The sequence below is a fragment of the Suricata suricatta genome, chromosome 3 (assembly GCF_006229205.1).
Source record: "Suricata suricatta isolate VVHF042 chromosome 3, meerkat_22Aug2017_6uvM2_HiC, whole genome shotgun sequence".
In the NCBI taxonomy this organism is placed as follows: Eukaryota; Metazoa; Chordata; class Mammalia; order Carnivora; family Herpestidae; genus Suricata; species Suricata suricatta.
In genome coordinates, this window is record NC_043702.1 from 67,451,231 (window position 1) to 67,471,209 (window position 19,979).

General features: G+C 35.4%; 1 protein-coding gene across 5 annotated transcripts in view; it reads right to left on the reverse strand.

The window, feature by feature from the left end:
* The window catches only part of SLC4A10 (solute carrier family 4 member 10), a 293,603-nt gene that overhangs the window by 118,061 nt on the left and 155,563 nt on the right, over nucleotides 1–19,979 (reverse strand). For all 5 annotated transcript variants that reach the window (XM_029934489.1, XM_029934491.1, XM_029934488.1 and 2 more), the window contains exons 4-5: nucleotides 14,955–15,093; nucleotides 8,068–8,228 (exon numbers count right to left, since the gene is read on the reverse strand). In XM_029934489.1, coding sequence (XP_029790349.1) covers nucleotides 8,068–8,228; nucleotides 14,955–15,093 — 300 coding nt within the window. The remainder of the gene's footprint in view (nucleotides 1–8,067; nucleotides 8,229–14,954; nucleotides 15,094–19,979) is intronic.

The following is a 19,979-nucleotide window of genomic DNA, read 5'->3' on the forward strand; positions in this document are numbered from 1 at the left end:
TTTTGAAAACTACATGCAGAATGAAACTGGACTATCTTATACCAAACACAAAAATTAACTCATAATAGGTTAAAGACTTGACTGCAAGATCTGAAACTTTAAAACTTCTAGAAGAAAACTTGGGCAGTAATTTCTTTGACATACATAGTAACATTTTCCTGATATGTCTCCTCAGATAAGGGCAACAAATTAAGAAATGGGACTACATCAAACTAAAAAGTTTTTGCACAGCAAAGGAAACGCAACAAAACAAAAAGGCAATCTACTGAGTGAGAGAAAGTATTTTAAAACCAAATATCTGATAAGGGGCTAATATAAAAAATATATAAAGAACTCCTACAACTGAACAAAAAGCATAACAATTCAATTAAAAAGGACCAAATATCTGATTAAACATTCTTCTAGAGACATGGCCAACAGGCACATGAAAAGATGCTTATGACTAATCATCAGGAAATGCAAAACAGAACCACACTGAGACCTCACATCTGTCAGAAAGATTAGTATTGAAAAGACAAGTAACAACAAGTGTTGGTGAGGATGTGGAGAAAAGGGAACCCTCATGCACTGTTGGTAGAAATGCAAATTGGTGCAACTGCTATGGAAAACAGTATGGATGTTCCTCAAAATTTTAAAAATAGAACTACTGAGACACCTGGCTCAGTTGGTTAGTGTTCAAATCTTGATTTCAGCTCAGGTAACAATCTCACAGTTGGGAGTTAGAGCCCTGTGTCAGGCTCTGCACCAGCAGCCTGGAGCCTGCTTGGGATTCTGTCTCCCTCTCTCTCTGCCCCTCTCCCACTTGTGCATGTGCTCACTCGCACGCGGGTTCTCTCTCTCTCTCTCTCTCTCTCTCTCCAAGTAAATAAATAAACATAAAAAAATACAACTATCATTTGATCCAGCAATTCCTCTTCTGGGTATTTACCTAAAGAAAACTAAAACAGTAACTCAAAAACCTATATGCATCCTTATGTTTTTTGCAGCATAATATACAGTAGCCAAGATATACAAGCAAGCTAAGTATCCACTGACAGATGAATGAATATGAATATTATTCAGCCATAAAAAATAATAAACTCTTGCCATTTGTGACAACATAGATGGACCTGGAGGGTATCAAGTTAAGTGAAATAAGTCAGAGAAAGACAAATACTAATTTCACTTATGTATGCAATCTAAAAGACAAAACAAATGAACACACAAAATAAAACCAGACCCATAGATACAAAGAACAGACTGAGAGTTCCCTGGGAAAGGCAAATTGAGGGAGAGCAAAGCTGGCGAAGGGGATCAAGAGATATAAACTTTCAGTTATAAAATAAGTCATGTAGATGTAATATACAGGGCAAGGAACATAAATATACAGAGACATAGATGGTAACCAACGTCATATGGTGAGCACTTAAAAATGTACATAAATGTCAAATTACTATGTTGTACACCTGAAAATAGTATGTGTGCCAATTATACTTCGATTGAAAAAACCAAAACTTCCAAACTATACAATACTGAATTTCATTGGCTCACATAATGGAAAATCAATGTTAGGCTGGATTTAATTCTGTTTTTCTGACTCTGTCACCTTCCCCCTTCTCTAGGTGTGAGTTTAATCTAAGGCTGATTTTTCCTTATGGTCCTAAGGGACCTGCCAACAGCAAAAGAGAAATATATCTCTTTGTTGACACCAATATATTCTTTGACTTTTTGTAGCTTTCTCTTAAAAGAAAAATTCTGTAAAGTCCTACTGACATAGCCCTGTTCATGCTGGGAAAATCTCTAGCAAGGAAACAGTGCTCCCATGGCTGGCTTAGGCTGATTAAGAACCACCTTCAACTTTGGAGTCAGTTCTATAAACTCCAGGTAAACAAACATTTTTTCTGTAATGGGCCAGATAGCAGTTTTAGGCTTTGTAAACCATGCAATCTCTGTAAATACTGTTCAACTCTGCCTTTATAGCATGAAAGTAGCCATAAAGAACATGTACACAAAGAAGCCTGGTTGTGTTTCAGTGAAACCTTTTTACGATACTGAAACTTAAATATCTTATGATTTTCATGTTGTAAAAAATTAATCTTATTTCCATTATTTTTTCAATCATGTGAAATGTAATACCATTCTGAGCTCATAGGCCTAAGAGCATCAGGCAGAGGTTCATATTTGCACATAGAATATAATTTGTCACACTTTGCTCTATTACTTTGCTGTTTACAATGTAAAGAGGTAGAATGTATGCTCAGGAATTGGCAATAATATTCACTATCATTACCTCTAAATTCCCTTTCAATTCTGCAAATGTATGATAGTATAGAATATTTAAATCTACATCTCACTTCTTTGGAGATAAGTGGTTATAATCTGACAAAAAGGAAATGATAAATTGCCAACATGTATGATTTTACACTGAAATCTTGATAAGATGGAAAAGTGTATATAAAATATGCAGCATATAATTCATAATGAGAGTTGTAACGTAGGTTATAAAAACACCCAAAGGATACCACTGTACCACAGCTTCATCTGTAAGCTGTGACGTGTATCCTCAGTTCAATATTCTAATCAAAATTTTAAAAATCATATAAAACCCCATGCACATGGTTATGATTTTTAGTTCTTACCAAAGTACAGTCTTTCCAGGCTAGAGCACTATAAAGACCTGTAAGTCACCAGTTCCACAGTTTTTCAGAAATAAGGGCTTTATTTGAAATAGTTACATAAGAGAAAGTAAATAGAAAAAAATGCTCATCTGCTCATTAGCCACACAGAAATACACAGTAAACTCCTCTGAGGTATAATTGCATCAAATATATCCCAATGAACTAGAAAAGTTAATCATCTTGCTTAAGAACATAACTTATACTGAGGTGAGATTTAAGTACCAATGGGAATCTGATTTACTAATCACTTTCATTGTTCTCTTCACCACTATAACATATATTAGTGTTAACCTTGAAAAGTAGGAAAGGATAATGAACCATAATGGCTTTGGGCCCAGAATCAAGTCCTACAATCTCAGCAGGCTACGATGTCTAAATAATACAGTCTAGGCTGCCAAAGCACAATGCCAGGATCTGGGTGATATTGGAAGGAGCAGGAATGAAAAGGATAAATAAGTCACACTCTTCTAGCACTAAGCAGACTCTAGGAACACTAGTACCATTGTGGAGAAAGACTGAGAAGATGAAAAATTATGTTTCATTTTAATCAGGCAATTATTTTATTGTGATTAATCCATCTTGACCAGTGAATGAAAACCTCCAGAGATGAGATTTTACCAATTCTATATAAATCTCTGCCTCGTAAAAGATAATCATATACATTTTCTATCTTAAAAGCCCATTGTCTTATCTTTAAGATACTGAGAATAGGAGTAAGAAATAGAAAGAGCCTAAATTAAACAGTTTGTGGGGCATCTGGGTGGCTCAGTCAGTTAAGTATCTGACTTCAGCTCAGGTCATGATCTCATGATCCGTGGGTTCAAGCCCAGCGTTGGGCTCTGTGCTGACAGCTCAGAGCCTGGAGCCTGCTTCAGCTCTCTCTGCTCCTCTCCTGCTCACTCTCTGTCTGTCTGTCTGTCTGTCTGTCTCTCTCTTTCAAAATAAAATAAAGACATAAAATTTTTTTTTAAATAAATTCAACAGTCTTGACAGCACTAACAGGAGTGTATATACTAAAAATGTAAACTACCCCAAAAATAATTACTTTGCAGAACAAGGACGGTAATAGTATAGACCTATTTTAAAATGTGGCTATTTCCATACTCCCAAATCTGTAGATTACATTCAGTGGAGCAAACTATGGATTTTTCCTTCAACAAAGTATTTTAAACAACCAAAGTTACTTTAATGAGTTGAGAGCTATAGCTGATAATCAGACCATAGTACTAACTTTAATTTGGTTTTCATTTCTTACTCCCATTGACGGAATTAGGTAAAAGCATATACGCTGCAGAGAGAATACTTCCATTATTAATCTTTACAGTGTTGAATTTCAAGGAGATTAACATGGACCATAAAATCACGTGTAATTTATTTGAATGTAATTAAGAAGCACTTTAAATACAATTAATCTCTGTATCAGAATAAATCATAGTGAAAAAATATATCTGGAGATTTAGGATTTGAAAAGGTTAAATAATATTTGGAAAGAAGACATTTAAGTTTATTCTGACTTTCCTGAAACACTGGGAAATAGACATTTTTAAATTAACTTTGTCCAAAAGAAAATCCTACTTTAATTATACCAGACATTCTTGACAGACCTGCCAGATACAAATGGGATTTTCTCCTACTAAGTCTACAAAAATCTCTTTAAAGAATTATCTAAGACTCTATTAAAAACATCAGAATATTGATATAAAAATCCTTGATTATTCTAAAACAATATCTGGGTCATATTTCTCTATTGGAAAATGTCTAGAAAATATTAATGCTGCCAAACCTGAACATTCACAAAATCTAAGAGTTTAGAGCCCTTAAAGATACATATTATATCCAGCTTTTAGAAAACTGAAACTAGTGACTAATATGTTAGTAAGTGCCTAACATACAGAAAAACATGACAAGAGGTGAAGATAGGTTCTAGTCTTATTAGTAATCACTATGGTCACAAATTATCATGAAATAGAGTAAAGCCAAACATACAGTTATAGATTAATAAGAGAAATTATTCCCATCTCTGCAAGTATTACCTATGACACATCATTTTCTGTTTATCTGTTTATAATAGGGTATACATCTTCCTCCCTATCTCATAAGGTTTCTGTGATAATACAATGTAAAATATTAAGTTAGGAGTCTTAAAAATATAAAGCATACTTATTGCACTTAGCAATACAGCTCAATTGCCACAAAGTAAAAATAGCAATAACAGAAAAGTATTACAAGTTAAAGGGAGAAAATGTTTTAATAAGATTTTATTGAAGGCAGAAATAAATGCCTTTGGATTAAATTAGTCAAATTACAATTCCTCAAAGAGAGGAAATCTCTTCTCATTAATGAGTAAAAAGGAATCTAAGGTAATAGTGATCAACAAGTATTTTAATCATATTTTTAATGTGGTTTTAGCACTAAATTAATGACATCTTCTGGATGGCATTTTACAGACTGCTCTACACTGTAAATAGGACATTCAAGATGAGCTACTTTAGAGACAGAAAGATACAGACTAATTAAACAAGAAGAATAAAAGCTATTTGGGGTATCAAGTCTTCCATTGAACTACTTTCCTTTGTGAGGATAGACTTAGAAAATGTAATTTGCTCTCAAGAGTAAGAATTAACACAGCTAACAACCTTCCCATAACTGGGGAGGGGAAAGAGGTAGGGAAAGGGAGTATAAATTTAGACAATAAGACTGAACTAAGGTGATAAAATGAACAGAGTTTTAGTCAAATTCATGGGAGAAGATTTCCTGATAGGAATAAATTTCTAAAGGAAGCATTAGAAATGACACACTTTTAAGAAATTTAAAACCTGGGGTGCCTGGGTGGCTCAGTCAGTTAAGTGTCATACTTCGGCTCAGGTCACGATCTTGCGGTTTGTGAGTTCCAGCCCCGTGTTGGGCTCTGTGCTGACAGCTCAGAGCCTGAAGCCTCCTTCAGATTCTGTGTCTCCCCCTCTCTCTGCCCCTCCCCTGCTCATGCTCTATCTCTTTCTGTCTCTCAACAATAAAAACGTTAGAAAAAATTAAAACCTGGTAAAACTATGAAGGGTATTTTCTGGGCTAATTTTGCCAGGGTGAGGAATTTGACATCCTCATTAGATAGAGCCAATCCAAAAGTATTTTGGATCAATCTATTTTCAAAGGTAATGCCATCACTGACATAAACAGCAGAAACAAACTCCTTATTTTGGGCAAGATCTTTAACTTTCTGAATCTCAGTTTCTTCATTTATGAAATAAGGATAACAATAATAATACTAAACTCAGATTTTGTTTCAAATATCAAAAAGATAGTATAGAATTACTTAAAAGAGCTTCTTAAATTGCAAAGTACCATGAAAGGCCAAACCATCTGGTTCCTTATTAAAACATAAAAATGTGTATGAGCTATCAGCAGGACGCATAATGTAAAACAAAGAAATTAAGTTGGGTAGCTACTGTTCCAGAATTCACAATAAGTTTGCTAATTCCTTAAGGTAACCATTTCCTTTAAGTCTTGATTCGGTGTGATCCATTACTGTGTCCTGTATACTTTCCTCTGAAAAGTATACTGTATTTATTTATTTATTTATTGTATACTTTATTTATTTTTGAGACAGAGAGAGACAAAGCACGAATGGGGGAGGGGCAGAGAGAGAAGGAGACACAGAATCCAAAACAGTCTACAGGCTCTGAGCTGTCAGCTCAGAGCCCGAAGCGAGGCTCAAACCCATGAACCGTGAGATCGTGACCTGAGCCAAAGTTAGATGCTTAACCAACTGAGCCATCCAGGCGCCCCAAGTATACTGTATTTAACTTCATATAGTCTTTTTGGCTCTAGGTATGTATTTTATTTTTTCTACTTATGTATTTTATTTATCTTTTTAATGTTTATTTATTCTTGAGAAAGTACCCATGAGTGAGGGAGGAGCAGAGACAGAGAGACATACAGAATCTGAAGCAGGCTCCAGGCTCTGAGCTGTCAGCACAGAGCCTGAGGCAGAGCTCGAACCCACAAACCGTGAGATCATGACCCAAGCTGAAGCCAGATGCTTAACCGAATAAGCCACCTGGGTGCCCTTCTTGTTAACGTATTTTAAAGGGAAATCTCTTCATAGGTATAGTATGAAACTCAGGGAAGGAAGGATTCTCATTCCTGCTTGTTTTGTTTTGGTTTTGGTTTTGCTTTGATATTGTAAGCCAAGATATCTTTCTTTTCACACATATTGCAATGTATGCATATCTATCAGCAACAATGACCAAATAAATAATTTTTAAAATAATTAAACTATCATTAAAATCTGGGCAACATCCACTTCAAGCCATTCTCTTTCTTCAGACAGCAGTTGCAGTGTAATGTAAGGAATACACAATTTAAAGTCCGAACCCTGAAATGGAACATGGACCCTAATATCAGAATTTCAATTTTCTTACTGAAAATTTGGAATGGCTCTTACTTCATGGGGCTATTCTGAAGATCAAATATGTACATTATATCTTTATATAATATTCTCTCACTTATGGGATAAAAAAAACATTTACAGAGCTTTGGGGTTTTTTTCCATCTCTGTAATATAATGTAGACATTAAAGTCTCCCCTCCATTTTTCTACTTTACCAATAAATTCTACATGGAACTCCTTTTATTTATTTTTTCCAAACCAGAAATTTTAAAAAAACTGCCTAAGTTTTTGCTTTGTTATATTTTTTAAATCTCCATTAACTATTTTATTTATGCTCTTTTAAAACTTTTTGTATTATTTTGTTATTAAAACACATTTGTCATGCTTGTCATGTTAAATATCTTTTATCAAAGGATACAGGAGTTCTTTGTCTCTATTTCTACAATAGCAGGAGATACCTCCTAAATATAACTGCTTATGTTCTATTGCCATAATAGGCTTCTTATACAAATCTCTCATCCCAGGGGCTACTCCTAGTATTAAATTACAAACTAATTCCAACTACATTGCTTGCCATCCTCTGGAATTCATGAGTTTTAATCCAGTTTAAAATAAATGGCTGTACCTTTCTGTTCTATTCTAAATTAACACTTTTTGTATCTACTGAATTTTTAATATGATTAATGTATCTGAATATTAAAAAAATTATTCTCTAGCTTTATGGGTTTTCCTTCAATTTTCTAATGGCAACAACTTAATTAAGCACGATAGTGAAAACAATATCTAGTAAATGGGAGTCAGAATTACTTCTTTGTTCTAGACTTGCCATTAACAAGTTAGACCATCTTTCTCCAAATTTCAACCTCTTTTGTCTTAAAGGGGTAGGAGAAAGTCATTTTTAAGGTCTCTTATGCTGATCATAAGAATTAATTTTCCAAGGGTGACAGAGCTATAAGGAAAAGAAAATATCAAAAATAAGCTATACCCGTGAGAATGAAATAAACTAAGGGAATGAAAGAGATACCTGCAATTTCTTCTAAAGTGTTGGCATGCATGTCCAGTAACACAGTTCCGTTCAGAATACAACTTCTCAGCTCAAACAAGCTGTGCAACGAGAGAGTGGCCACGTAGGGCTTGCTCCACCTCTCTCCTCCATCTTCCACGTCTTCTTCAAACTTCAACCACCTACACAAATAAACATTATCAGCACATTGAATATCATACCGTAGATGAATGATCCTTTGTCCCCAACATAACAATAGTTGCATTGCTTCTTGATTTTGTGGGTTTTGGAAGTAAAAACTAGCCCAAGTTATTTGGTTTATTTCATTTTAGTTCTCTTTACTATGCATTCTCTTTGTCATTGAAAGATGTATAGAAAACCATGAAAAACTCAAATGTCATTTTTATTAGTTTGTCAAGCTCTGAAAAAATACTTAATCTAAATGTTTACTCACTGGTCACTATGAATCTGCTGTACAATTAATAGAGTAAACTTCATAGAAGGATAATGGCAACTGAAAAAGATGCAAAAGAAAATGAAAGAATATTCATTTTTCTTTAGTGGGAGGTCTTAAAATAGAATATTTGAGTCTCTTGATAACTTTTCCATTCGATTTTTAGGGAGACTAGTATAATTGGGGGCCTCTTCTGTAAGGAAAATAAATATTAGACTTGCTTGGAGGAAATTTAGTAGTTATTTCCTGGGGACTACAGGAACCTATGAGCACTGAGCGCAGTTCCTAATCCCTGGGATGGAGAACAGAAGAACCTGGATATCAAGGTAACAAATGGGAGACCACTGCCTTTGTGGAGTGAAATGAAGAATAATATCTAAGTTTCTTTAAGTAAGATAAGTGGAAGAAATAAAGAGAAACAATGGAATAAAGAGAAACCAGAGTTTCTACTGCCATGGCACAAGCACTAGATCTCTCTTATTGTTTTATGGACTTATTATCTAATCCTAATAGATGACCAACTGAATTCTACCATTTCTAATGAACCCTAAATAAAGCCTAAATTGCCTTTCCTCCCTTCTCTCTGCTATTTTTCTCATTTCTTCTCTCCTTAGTCATTTCTTTTGCCTTAACTCCCTCTATGCAATGTCACTCAAATTCTCTATAAAATATTGTATGATTATTTTACATAACCAAATGATGGTGTGGAGGAGCAATATGTTGCAGGAACTAGTTAGGGAATCAGTGGATCAGCCAAAAATAACCAACCAAATGGGCTAGTGAGAATGATTAATGTTCAGCGTTCCAAGAAAGATAAAGAAAGCTATTGATCTGTCCTCACTGTTGTGGGAGCAAAACCTTGTCAGGAAATGAAAAGGTAACCAATAGGGAAGAATAGCTGTGCCTACCAAAAGTTTACAGACAAGAAATACCTATACCTACCGTAAGTTTGAAGGTTGTAAAAACCTACTTTTAAGCCACAAATCACTGATGCTATTTATTCAATACTGGAATTTTATAGAATTTTTTTTTGTCCCAACTGTAGTTGGGAATTTTTTGTATTATTGGTTCTTAATGACTTTCAGGCCTTGATAGAGACATGATATTTCATAAATCATGTGATGGTCATTAGTACTGTTCATCAACTAGTTCTCCCTCTCTCCCGAGTAAAGAACAGGATATCACCACCTGGCTCCCTTTTTACTGGGTGAGACAGTGTGACTATTCGCTACCTCTGGATGATTAATTGTAAGCAGAAATGATGTGCATCATTTCCAGACTATGTTTTTTTGTTTATTTTTCTAAGTGATTTGTTTTCATACTGTTGAAATTGGAGGGTTCTTTATATATTCCAGATATAAGATTTTTGTCAAATATATGGTTGCAAATGTTTTCTCCTTGTCTGTAGCCTGTCTTCATCCTCTTAACAGGATCTTTCACAGACAAAAGGTATTAATTTTGGCAAAGTCCAATATATGAATATTTTCTTTTATGTATTGTGCTTTCAATATTATGTCTAGAAATTCATCACAGAAGCCTTAGGGCTTCTTAGGACTTAGGTCCTCAAGGTTTTCTCCTATTTTTTTTCTCTCAAATCTGTATAACTTTATGTTTCACATTCAGATTTATGATGTATTTTGAATTGTTTGTATACACTCTAAGGTTTAGATTGAAGTGTTAATAATTTGTAACCTATAGATCTCTAATTGTTCAAGTACCACTGCTGAAAAGACCATCCTTTTTCCACTTAGTAGTTTTTGCCCTTTGTCAGAAACCAGGTAGCTATACATGGCTTGGTCTTTCTTAGTTCTCTATTCTGATCTCTATTCTATTGATCTATGTGTCTATCTGAAAAGAAATCTTAAAAACAAATCTAAAAGGGATCTTCCTTCTATTAGAAAAATTTCCTTCAAATTGGAGACTTGGTCTTTTAGAAAAAGAAGAATGTAGTCTCTGAGAATTCCAGTTTGGTAATTAAGAAAACCAAATAAATGGAGAGGTGGGTTTATGCAGCCACAGATTTTATTAATATTATAAGAAGAAGGCTAAGATACTTCCCATAAAAGAAACTCACAAAATACAAATATCAAGTTTCTAAACATTTCAAGATTCAGTGCTTTAGGCCAACTCCAAAATGATGTCAAAAGTTTTAAGAACTATTTAAATTATTTTTAAAAGTCTGTGTTAAAAATTATACATATTATATATTATATACACACATTCTCTCTTTATATATGAACACACAAATATATAAGTGTATCTCTCTTTTCTGCTCTTTATTCCATTTTATATTTCAAAAATAGAAATTAAGAGGTCTGGGAACACACCAAATTCTGTTTAAAGATTTGTATATTTGCAGTCAGTTGCAAAATGCCTGATTGCAGTTAATGACCTAAAGTGCTACAATTTATTCCAGTTTTCAAATAAACTCAGCTGACATTTGTTTGAATAGCAAACTGCAGCAAACAAGAGTCTCAAAGGCATGAATGAGACATAATGAACAATGAAAAAAATCAAAATTGTAGGCCAATGCATGACATTTTCTGTAGAAGGGGTGGATTTAAACCCTGTGAGATGATCTGATTTTCCTACAGTGTGTCTGGATCTGTTTTCGTCCAGGATTAACATATTGGAATCTCTTTCTACTAAACAATAATGATATAAAATAGGTGTTTCATTAATTCTTTGAGGATTAAGTTGTTGATAATCTCTCCTTTAACACTCATATTAAAAATCTACAAAATAAAATTCTTCTGCAAATTAGAAATAGATGTTCTCCTTAGAAATCAACTTCTGTTTATTCTATTTGGCTAATTCCTTTTAACTTTTCTAAGAATTTTTATTCTTTGATTCTACCCAAATAGAAAATAAAATACCATCCAAATTTATAGCCTTGGGAGAAGTTACGGACTCTTAAGAGAAAACACCCTCTTTTGGGTAGGGCTAAGGCTACAGATGGTGGGAAAGGGCCATGGTTACGGCAGAGGCTAGATAATAACATATGTAACCATAAAGTGCCTATTTTAAGGGGAGGGGGAAGTGAAAGATATTCAAACCTAGAAATATTAGCTATTCTTAATCCATATATTATCTTCACATCTCATATCTCATGGAAAAATCTTGATGACTTAAACCTTTCCTAATTTTAAATATCAAATATCTTCACAGCAGCAATAAAATTGTTTTGATGTAATAATCCCTTTTGATACTACCATGTATGTATCAGAGGCCAACTGCTACCCCCTGCTTTGCCTCTTCTGAGCGCATTTGTGGGAAGCATTTTTAAAGGGCAACCACAGTGAGTCAAGCATGTTGTCTTCATAATTGCACAGCTGTGGTATCTTTGCATGCTTTTCTATTAATAACATTATATGTTATTTATAAGGAGGACATTGTAATTGTGCGGATTTCATTAGCCCTTGTCATATGGCTTCTTTTGGGGTTTTAAAAAGTGAACAGCTGGTTTTCACAAACATTTATTAAATAATTATGATTCAAAAATTTAGCTTCAAAATCTAAAACTTTGCTTCAGTTTTACTTGGCAACAGCAGTGGGCATGAATTATTCAAGATGTGATATGTGACAGGTGCAATGTGCTGATAAAATATCCTTTTTATTTCTACTATTAGGGTGGAAAATTATTAATCCCTCCTGGAATACTAATCAAAAGAAAGAAGTCTTCAAATAGTTATGCTAATGATTTATTAGAATTAAGTTGCATTTGGAAAATCGGATGGAATCCTAAATTAACTAAAATTAGTCCTTTTAGATGAACTAGGGCAACCAGAACAAAATTCTGCCACTTTAAAACCTACTACATTTCTAAGTCCTCAATAAATACACTGTTCTTCCCTGATGTATTGTGTCTCCGCCAAAATTCATCTACCCTCCTCTTCAATGTCTGTTGCTATTTTGACTGCTCATCAGATGTCTCCTTGAACCTCAAATAGCTGCACCATACGTAAGGTTCCAGAAGCATAGCTAAGAACACAGGTCCTATTCAATAACATTAGACAATACTAACAATTAACTGGATCAGCTCTTCTGCTCTTTATCAGTGAACAACAATACATTTTGGTGGCTTAGGATAAACATGTTGTTCAGGTTAATCCATGGGAGCATGATAAAATCCTATCTGCTCAACTATAATAAAGAGAAAGAGCTAGATTCTAGTCTTGTGCTGCCATTGTGACGTCTCATGAGAGTGAGCAAGTCACAAGTAAGTTACTGCTCAAAAGCAACAGGTCACTATTTTATCTGAAAGGTGAAAAATTACCAATCATTTTAAGAATAAGGGAGTTACTCCTGGAAAAACACACATTCCAATCTTATTTCTCAGCTCTATCATGTAGGGTTAGAGCAAAGAAAATAATATAAAAGAAATGTTTCCAAAAAGTACTTCTCACAATAAGAAGACTCAAACTACCAAGAGCTTCCTGGTCATCACACCCAATAGATCTCCCTTCTTCCTGCCATCCAGGAATGTCTAGCATTTCTTATAACCAGGTCAAGACAGATGTGTCTAGCCTTAAACAAAGAGGTTTGCATTTTATTTTATTTTATATATTTTTTAATGTTTATTTATTTATTAGAAAGAGAGCTAGAGTATGAGCAGGGGAGGGACAGAGAGAGAGAGAGAGAGAGGGAGACACAAATCCAAAGTAGGCTCCAGGCTGTGAGCTGTCAGCACAGAGCTCGATGCGAGGCTTAATCACAAACTTTGAGATCATAACCTGAGACGAAATTGGACGCTTAGCTGACTGAGCCACCCAGGTGCCCCTGCATTTTTAATTCCTTATCAACAACTTTTAGTGATGAGAGCATAAAATTTATAATGCTAATTGGTGATAAGATTATCATATATTCTTTTTTCTGCCATCAAATAACGAAGATGAGCAATCATATTATATGTCTGAAAAAGTCCAAAGCACTTAGTTTTTGATGCAGTTGGAAGAAAACAATAAAGTAGTTGGCTCTTAATCTTAAAATTCACCATATCATATAAAAACTACTTCAAACTTAGTTCTATATTTAAAATATTATACTAGAAAGCTTCAGAAAGAAAATGATTACACAATTTCTTTTTCATTGAAAAAGATAATTCAGAGGTGCCTTGGTGGCTCAGTCAGTTAAGCATCCTACTTTGGCTTGGTCATGATCTCACAATTTGTGGGTCTGAGCCCCGCATTGGGCTCTGTGCTGACAGCTCAGAGCCTGGAGCCTGCTTCAGATTCTGTGTCTTCCTCCCTCTCTGCCCCTCCCACCACTGCTCGCGCACGCGCGCTCTCTCTCTCTCTCACTCTCTCTCAAAAATAAACATTAAAAAAAGGTAATTCATACAAAGTAACATACCACTAATTTAAAGTATTAAAAATGGCAAATAAAGAAAACAATGATTTGACATAAAATAGGTAAAGGAAATGAACAGTTAGCTCACAGGAAAAAAATTAAAACATGAAAAGATGTTCAATTTCCCCAGTAATTCTAAAAATGTAAATTAAAACAACGAGATTTATTTTTCATCTATAAAATCACCAAAAAGAAAATCTGAAAGTTTGATGATTTACTCTGGCAAGGGTTTGAGGGAAATAAGCACTCTTATACACTGTTCACAAAAGTATGAATTACCAAAACATTTTAGAAAGGCAATTTTGCAATATCTATCAGAATTTTAAAACTTGCTGTTCTTGGTACATAAGTTCCACTCCTAGAAATTCACCTTACTTAGGAGTGGCTGGGTGGCTTTGATGGTTAAGCACTTGACACTTGGTTTCTGCTCAGGTGATGATCTCAAGATTTGTGAGTTTGAGCCATCGGGCTCTGCACTGACAGGGTGGGGCCTGCTTGGGATTCTCCCTCTTCCTGTCTCTGCCTTTCCCCTGTTCACGTGTGCTTGCTCTCACGTGTGCGCGCACACGCTCTCTCTCTCTCAAAATAAACTTTTTAAAAAATTATAAAAAGTTATTTTGAAAAAACACGTATGTTTAAATGTGTACATATCCTAGAAACACATTACAAAATACTCTTATCCTCACCAAATAGTACATAAATCCAGGAGTATACCTATCGCCTCTTAGAATGCTTTCCCTTTCTTTAAAAAAGCCCCACACTCAAATTATCATATAACATGACTAGTTTGGGCAAAGGCCAGCAGTTGAAAAGATAGAAATGAATTACTTTCAGATTCTTATTGTTCTCCTGATGACACACCAATTATGCTGCTGTTTATCTTTTGGGCTGCAGCTGTGGCTGGCTCTGCATCACTGTTCACTACAATTGCTGCCTTCAGATCTCATTCTGACCCATATCCCATTATAGGATATGCTCTGGCCAGATGAGCAATTTCAGAAATTGACAGCACTCACAGATGTTTTGGAAAACCATGATTTTGCAATCTCTTTTCCAATAGCACGAAATTCTTTAGTATACCTTCCCCTTCAACAAAAATCCTCACCTGGCTGTTTCTCGCCACTCAGCATCCTCACCTTCACGCCAGCAAATCTCATCCAGTTCTGTGAAAAGGTCATGAGGAATGTGTTCCTCATCATCATCCTCAGTTCCAAGAATAAACTGTACTCGTTGTGATGGGGTGTCTAGAGAAAACCAGAGACATGAACACACATTACTGCCAGTCATCGTCTGATGGTGGGAGGCCTTACAAACCTACCTTACTTCAGAAATGGCTCTCAGCACATTACCATGACTTTAAGCTTAAAATTTCCTGGTCACCCGACCCAAACCCACTCCAAATTCACACAATACTCATCCGCTATATTTAACTCCCCCCAATACTTATCCAAAGTAGACTTGGGACATTAAAACTAAATTTAGCATCACCTGAAGTCTAGTATCATTTGGTAGCAAAAATGTGTAAAATGTAGATATATGATGTATATATTATCAAAAATAATATTAAATGCTATGATTATTTTTGGATTATTTACAACACTCATCATAGAAACTATTTCTATATTTCCCTCACACACACATACATGCATTTTCCCTCATCATATATGCTATACTTTACAGTAATATTCAGAACAGGCTATGATAAAATTCATTTATACTAAAACTATGTTGAATGTAATTTACCATGAACTCTCATGTGAGGCTCATTCGTAGTCATACCTTTGTCCCTTCCCAACCCCTGAAAATCACTGATCTGGTCTCCACTGCTATGGTTTGGCCTCTTCCAGAATGCTATATAAATGGAAACTAAATCCAAAATCACTCGAGTGCTACATCATCTACTGGGGGTGTTTGCTTAAACATCCAAAGATCTCCTACAACCATGACTATGGTACGAATCACTATGCTCTTGGTAGGGGAGTAAAATAATGTGTGGTTTGGACACAAGACACACAATCTCAAGGGTACACATGGTGTTCATAAAAAGAACATGTTTACAATCTGGCGGGCTCTGAAGAAGGGACCTACATCATTTGCAGACAGACTGACAGTGTTTCCTACAAGGCTTCCAGTCCTGGTAGTTAGCGTTAGAGTTTCCAGTTCAGTTAAGATAGCTGGATCTATACCCTGTTCTTAGAGGGACTGCATGAGGACAGTTAGTCTAATCTGATCTGCTTGTCCATACTACCCACCAAGTGGCATTCACTCATTCCACTGTGTGACCATTTCAGAAAAGAGGGTAGGAAAGACATCCAAAGGTACTAATAGGGTTTTTGTGTGGGAGGCGAAGGCACTGAGAACACCCCTGCATTTCTGATAAATTTCTTAAGTTCAAAAGCAATGGTAATACAAATAATGGGCAGAGTCACTAAGCAGAGAATGGCAGGCCATGCAGTCAATTATATTTAAGGCACTGTCACAATCTGGGACATGAAGGTATCTTCCTTTATGAGGAATACTCCAGGGGAAGTTCTGGAAGATCATTCAATTCACTTCCATACTGTACCATTAAATGTGTTCCTCTCCAGTGGCTATACCTTCACCTTCTTTCCAAATATCCCTTACTCATATCCAGATTTTTTTGTTGGAAAGGGTCAGAAGTAAAAAAGAAAAGGGAATTTTCATAAAATTTGTAAAAATATATGCCTTCCACTTGAATTCATTTGAATCACTGTAGGGAGGCTTAGAAAGCGGTATATTCAACCAAGTGGTGATTATACTTATTATTTAGGACTATATCAGACCAACAAGAATATCCAAGTGCCTAAACCAGAATTAAGTATTGAATTCCTGAGGCCCCCTGTTAGCTTGACTACCACTCAGAGAGTGTACCAGTCAGGCTGGCCTAAGATTTCTATAAGGGAAAAGAATGATGTATCACATCCAGAAATGGTCTCGGTGAAACCTTGGATATTCAAAGTAAGTTTATTAATCCCTTTCAATCTGTTCACTATCCACAAAGTGGCTGAAAGTAAATTACCCCTTTCTCGGGGGAGTTACCAAACTGCTTTAGTAAGATGTGGATGAGGAGGAAAGAAGGAAGACAGAGTCAGAAGTCTTTTCATTTTAATTTTTGAAGATGTCTTTTCAACACTTAACAATAACAGATGCCTGTGGGTAATAGGTACTGTGGAAGGTCCATTGGATTTTTTAGTGAATTTGGGGATAAAAAGAGCATGAGTATCTGACTTCAACTGATTCAAAAAGCTGAAAACATAACACAGGTTAGTTTCAAAGGCCACAATGGGGTATCTAGAATCAACTTATCAGAGTGGAAGAGCAACATCATAACCTCAGATTAGAGACATCTGCTATCCTATTATCAAGATAACATTTCCCAAGTTTCCATGTAAGGGTTACAGGACTTCCCCAGGGCTGCAGGCTGACTACAAGAACTTACCTAAAATTCTTTGGTTAAGTTTTTCATTCTTTAGCAGGTCATTTATATCAGCAATATAAACCCAGTTCAGGACAGTAAGAGTCCAATATTAATTGGTGCCTAATCTATGGTTTCCCTTTGAGTTTGTCTCTTTCAGGGACATCTCCATGGGAGGGCCAAAGTTCTCTTGTAGCAGATGGGATCTACTGCAGACAATTCCAAGAATTCTTACTTTCATCTCCAAATGATCTGAAGTTAGCATGATAGACCGTAAGAGGAATCTGAACTAGACAACAGCCCAACTACTATTGTTCTGTAACTAGGATTGCACAACCCACTTTACCCATTTCCCAAGAAAACCAACCAACGTTCTCATGATTTGCCTGGTTTGGGTACATAGTGCTGAAGAATTTCCCTGTCTTGCTCAGTGTTAAGTGCATATCTCTGAAACTGCTATCTGAAAGGAAGTGCAAATTTGTTGTGCCAATTGTTACAATTGGATGACCCTGAGACTGACTGGAAGATTGTTGAGGGAGTCCCCTTGCCTAAAGGAGGGTTGGTACCAACCATTTAGGCAGCTGTTTTTAAAACTATTCCCTGGTTCTCAGCCTACTACTAGCCTCTCACACTGCCCTAATTCCTCCTTTAAACAGGTAATAAAGTAAAGGAATGTTTATTGCTCCACTGATTTATACAATTTGATCAGCAAGTTTGCTACCAATACCTATGGACTTCTCTGAATCTATTAGTCATCCCATTAATCAGCTCTGATGCCCTCTTCCTTCGTCCTCCAAAAATCCATGTCTCTGTCAGCATCCCTTCCTCATTGCCAAAACTGTCAAAAACTGTGAAGGGTGTCAGAATTTACCTTGAAATTTTATGGATGCTGGCTAAAGACATAAGACTCCTAGATCAGAGACAAAACATAGTTTATCACTCACAACAATAGCATTCATTAGAATATAATCATGGGTACCAGTTCCCCAACCACAATTCCCACAGGAGGATGTGCAAAGAACCAAAAGATGCTGCATAAATAATGGGTTGTGTTACAAGGGGGGACCAATGTTATGGGACCCCACTCTTTCATAAGAGACAGTAAGCCTCCTTGACCTCTGTCTCATAGCAAGACAAGATCCTGACTAAACTGGACAGCAAACAGAGATACTATCTCTGTCTTCCACGTCTGCTTACTATACTGACATCCTTGAAAAGAAAGGCATAAAGGCAGTCAATGCCTTTGCTCACAAGATGTATAGGAACATGAATTGAGCCTTGGAGAACTTCTCCCCACAACCATATTCAAGGCCATGGTGATCACTCTCAGAAAACATCTTTTGAGTCTACCTTGTTAAATTGAAACTAGCCTTTATAAACTTTCTTAACAATCTTTTACCTCTTAATATCCTCAACTTTATTTATCCATTCCTTGATTTACTCTCTGAGAATTAAAAAAAAAAAACCAAGATGCCTGGGATTTTGCCCTCATTATTTCCTCTTTGGTTTTTTTTTAAATTTTTTAATGTTTTTTAAAATTTACTTTTGAGAAGAGAGATACTGAGCAGGGGAGAGGCAGAGAGAGGGGGAGACACAGAATCTGAAGACAGGCTCCAGGCTCTGAGCTAGCTGTCAGCACAGAGCCTGATGCGGGGCTTGAACCCACAAACTGCGAGATCATGATCTGAGCCGAAGCCGTCGAACACTCAAACGACTGAGCCACCCAGGCGCCCCTGGTTTATATTTTTAAAAGATTATCTGATTATTTACCTAGAGATCTTTACTAGGTTGCTGGACACAAAATCAAGATACAAAATCCACTTCATTCATATATTGTAGTAAAAATTATTTAAAAATCTAGTAGGAAAAAAACTCCATTTACTTCAGAAGCAAAAATACAAGGCTATCTAGGAATGAATAAAAAACATGTAATACATTCATAATGAAAACTATAAAACTTTATAAGATGGCATAAAAGTAGGCCCCAAACAAAGGAATGAATATATACTAATGAGAAGGCTCAATAGTGGAAAACTACCTCATAAATTCAATGTTATTCTGACAAAACATTTGGTATTTTCAAATATTTTTGTAAAACACAAAAGAATGAGTAAATCAATAACAAATGCATAGTAATTACTGAATTCTATATTTCACTTGTGAAAATAAACCAATTAATCAGTTATTTAAAAGATCAGGTTATAATAATCACAACTGAGAAGATTTCAGAAGTCAAAAGTGAAAATATATATATAATATAAAATATAATATAGCATCATATTTTCTGTATAATAAATAAATGTTTGTGGTGAGGAATATCCTATCTCATTAGCTTTATCTTCTACCACGCTTTCCCTTGTTATTCCATTCAGAGTACATTAGCTTTCTTTCAGATTCTTAAAAATACCATGCTTCTTTCAATGACAGCCATTGCACACACTTTTCCCTCTAGCTCTCCTATATATCTTTCAGCATCTACTTCAACGTGATATAATTCAGCAAGCCTACCTAGCCAGCTTTGCAAAATACACACAGAAACAGACATATAGGCACATTCATATGTAAACAATTAAGTTAGGCATTTATTTTCCTAATTTACAGCACTCTGTACTTCTACTTACACTTCTCTCAATTGTAATTTTAAATTTGTTGCACAATAGTAAATTAAATATTTTAAATTGTCAAAATTAGTCT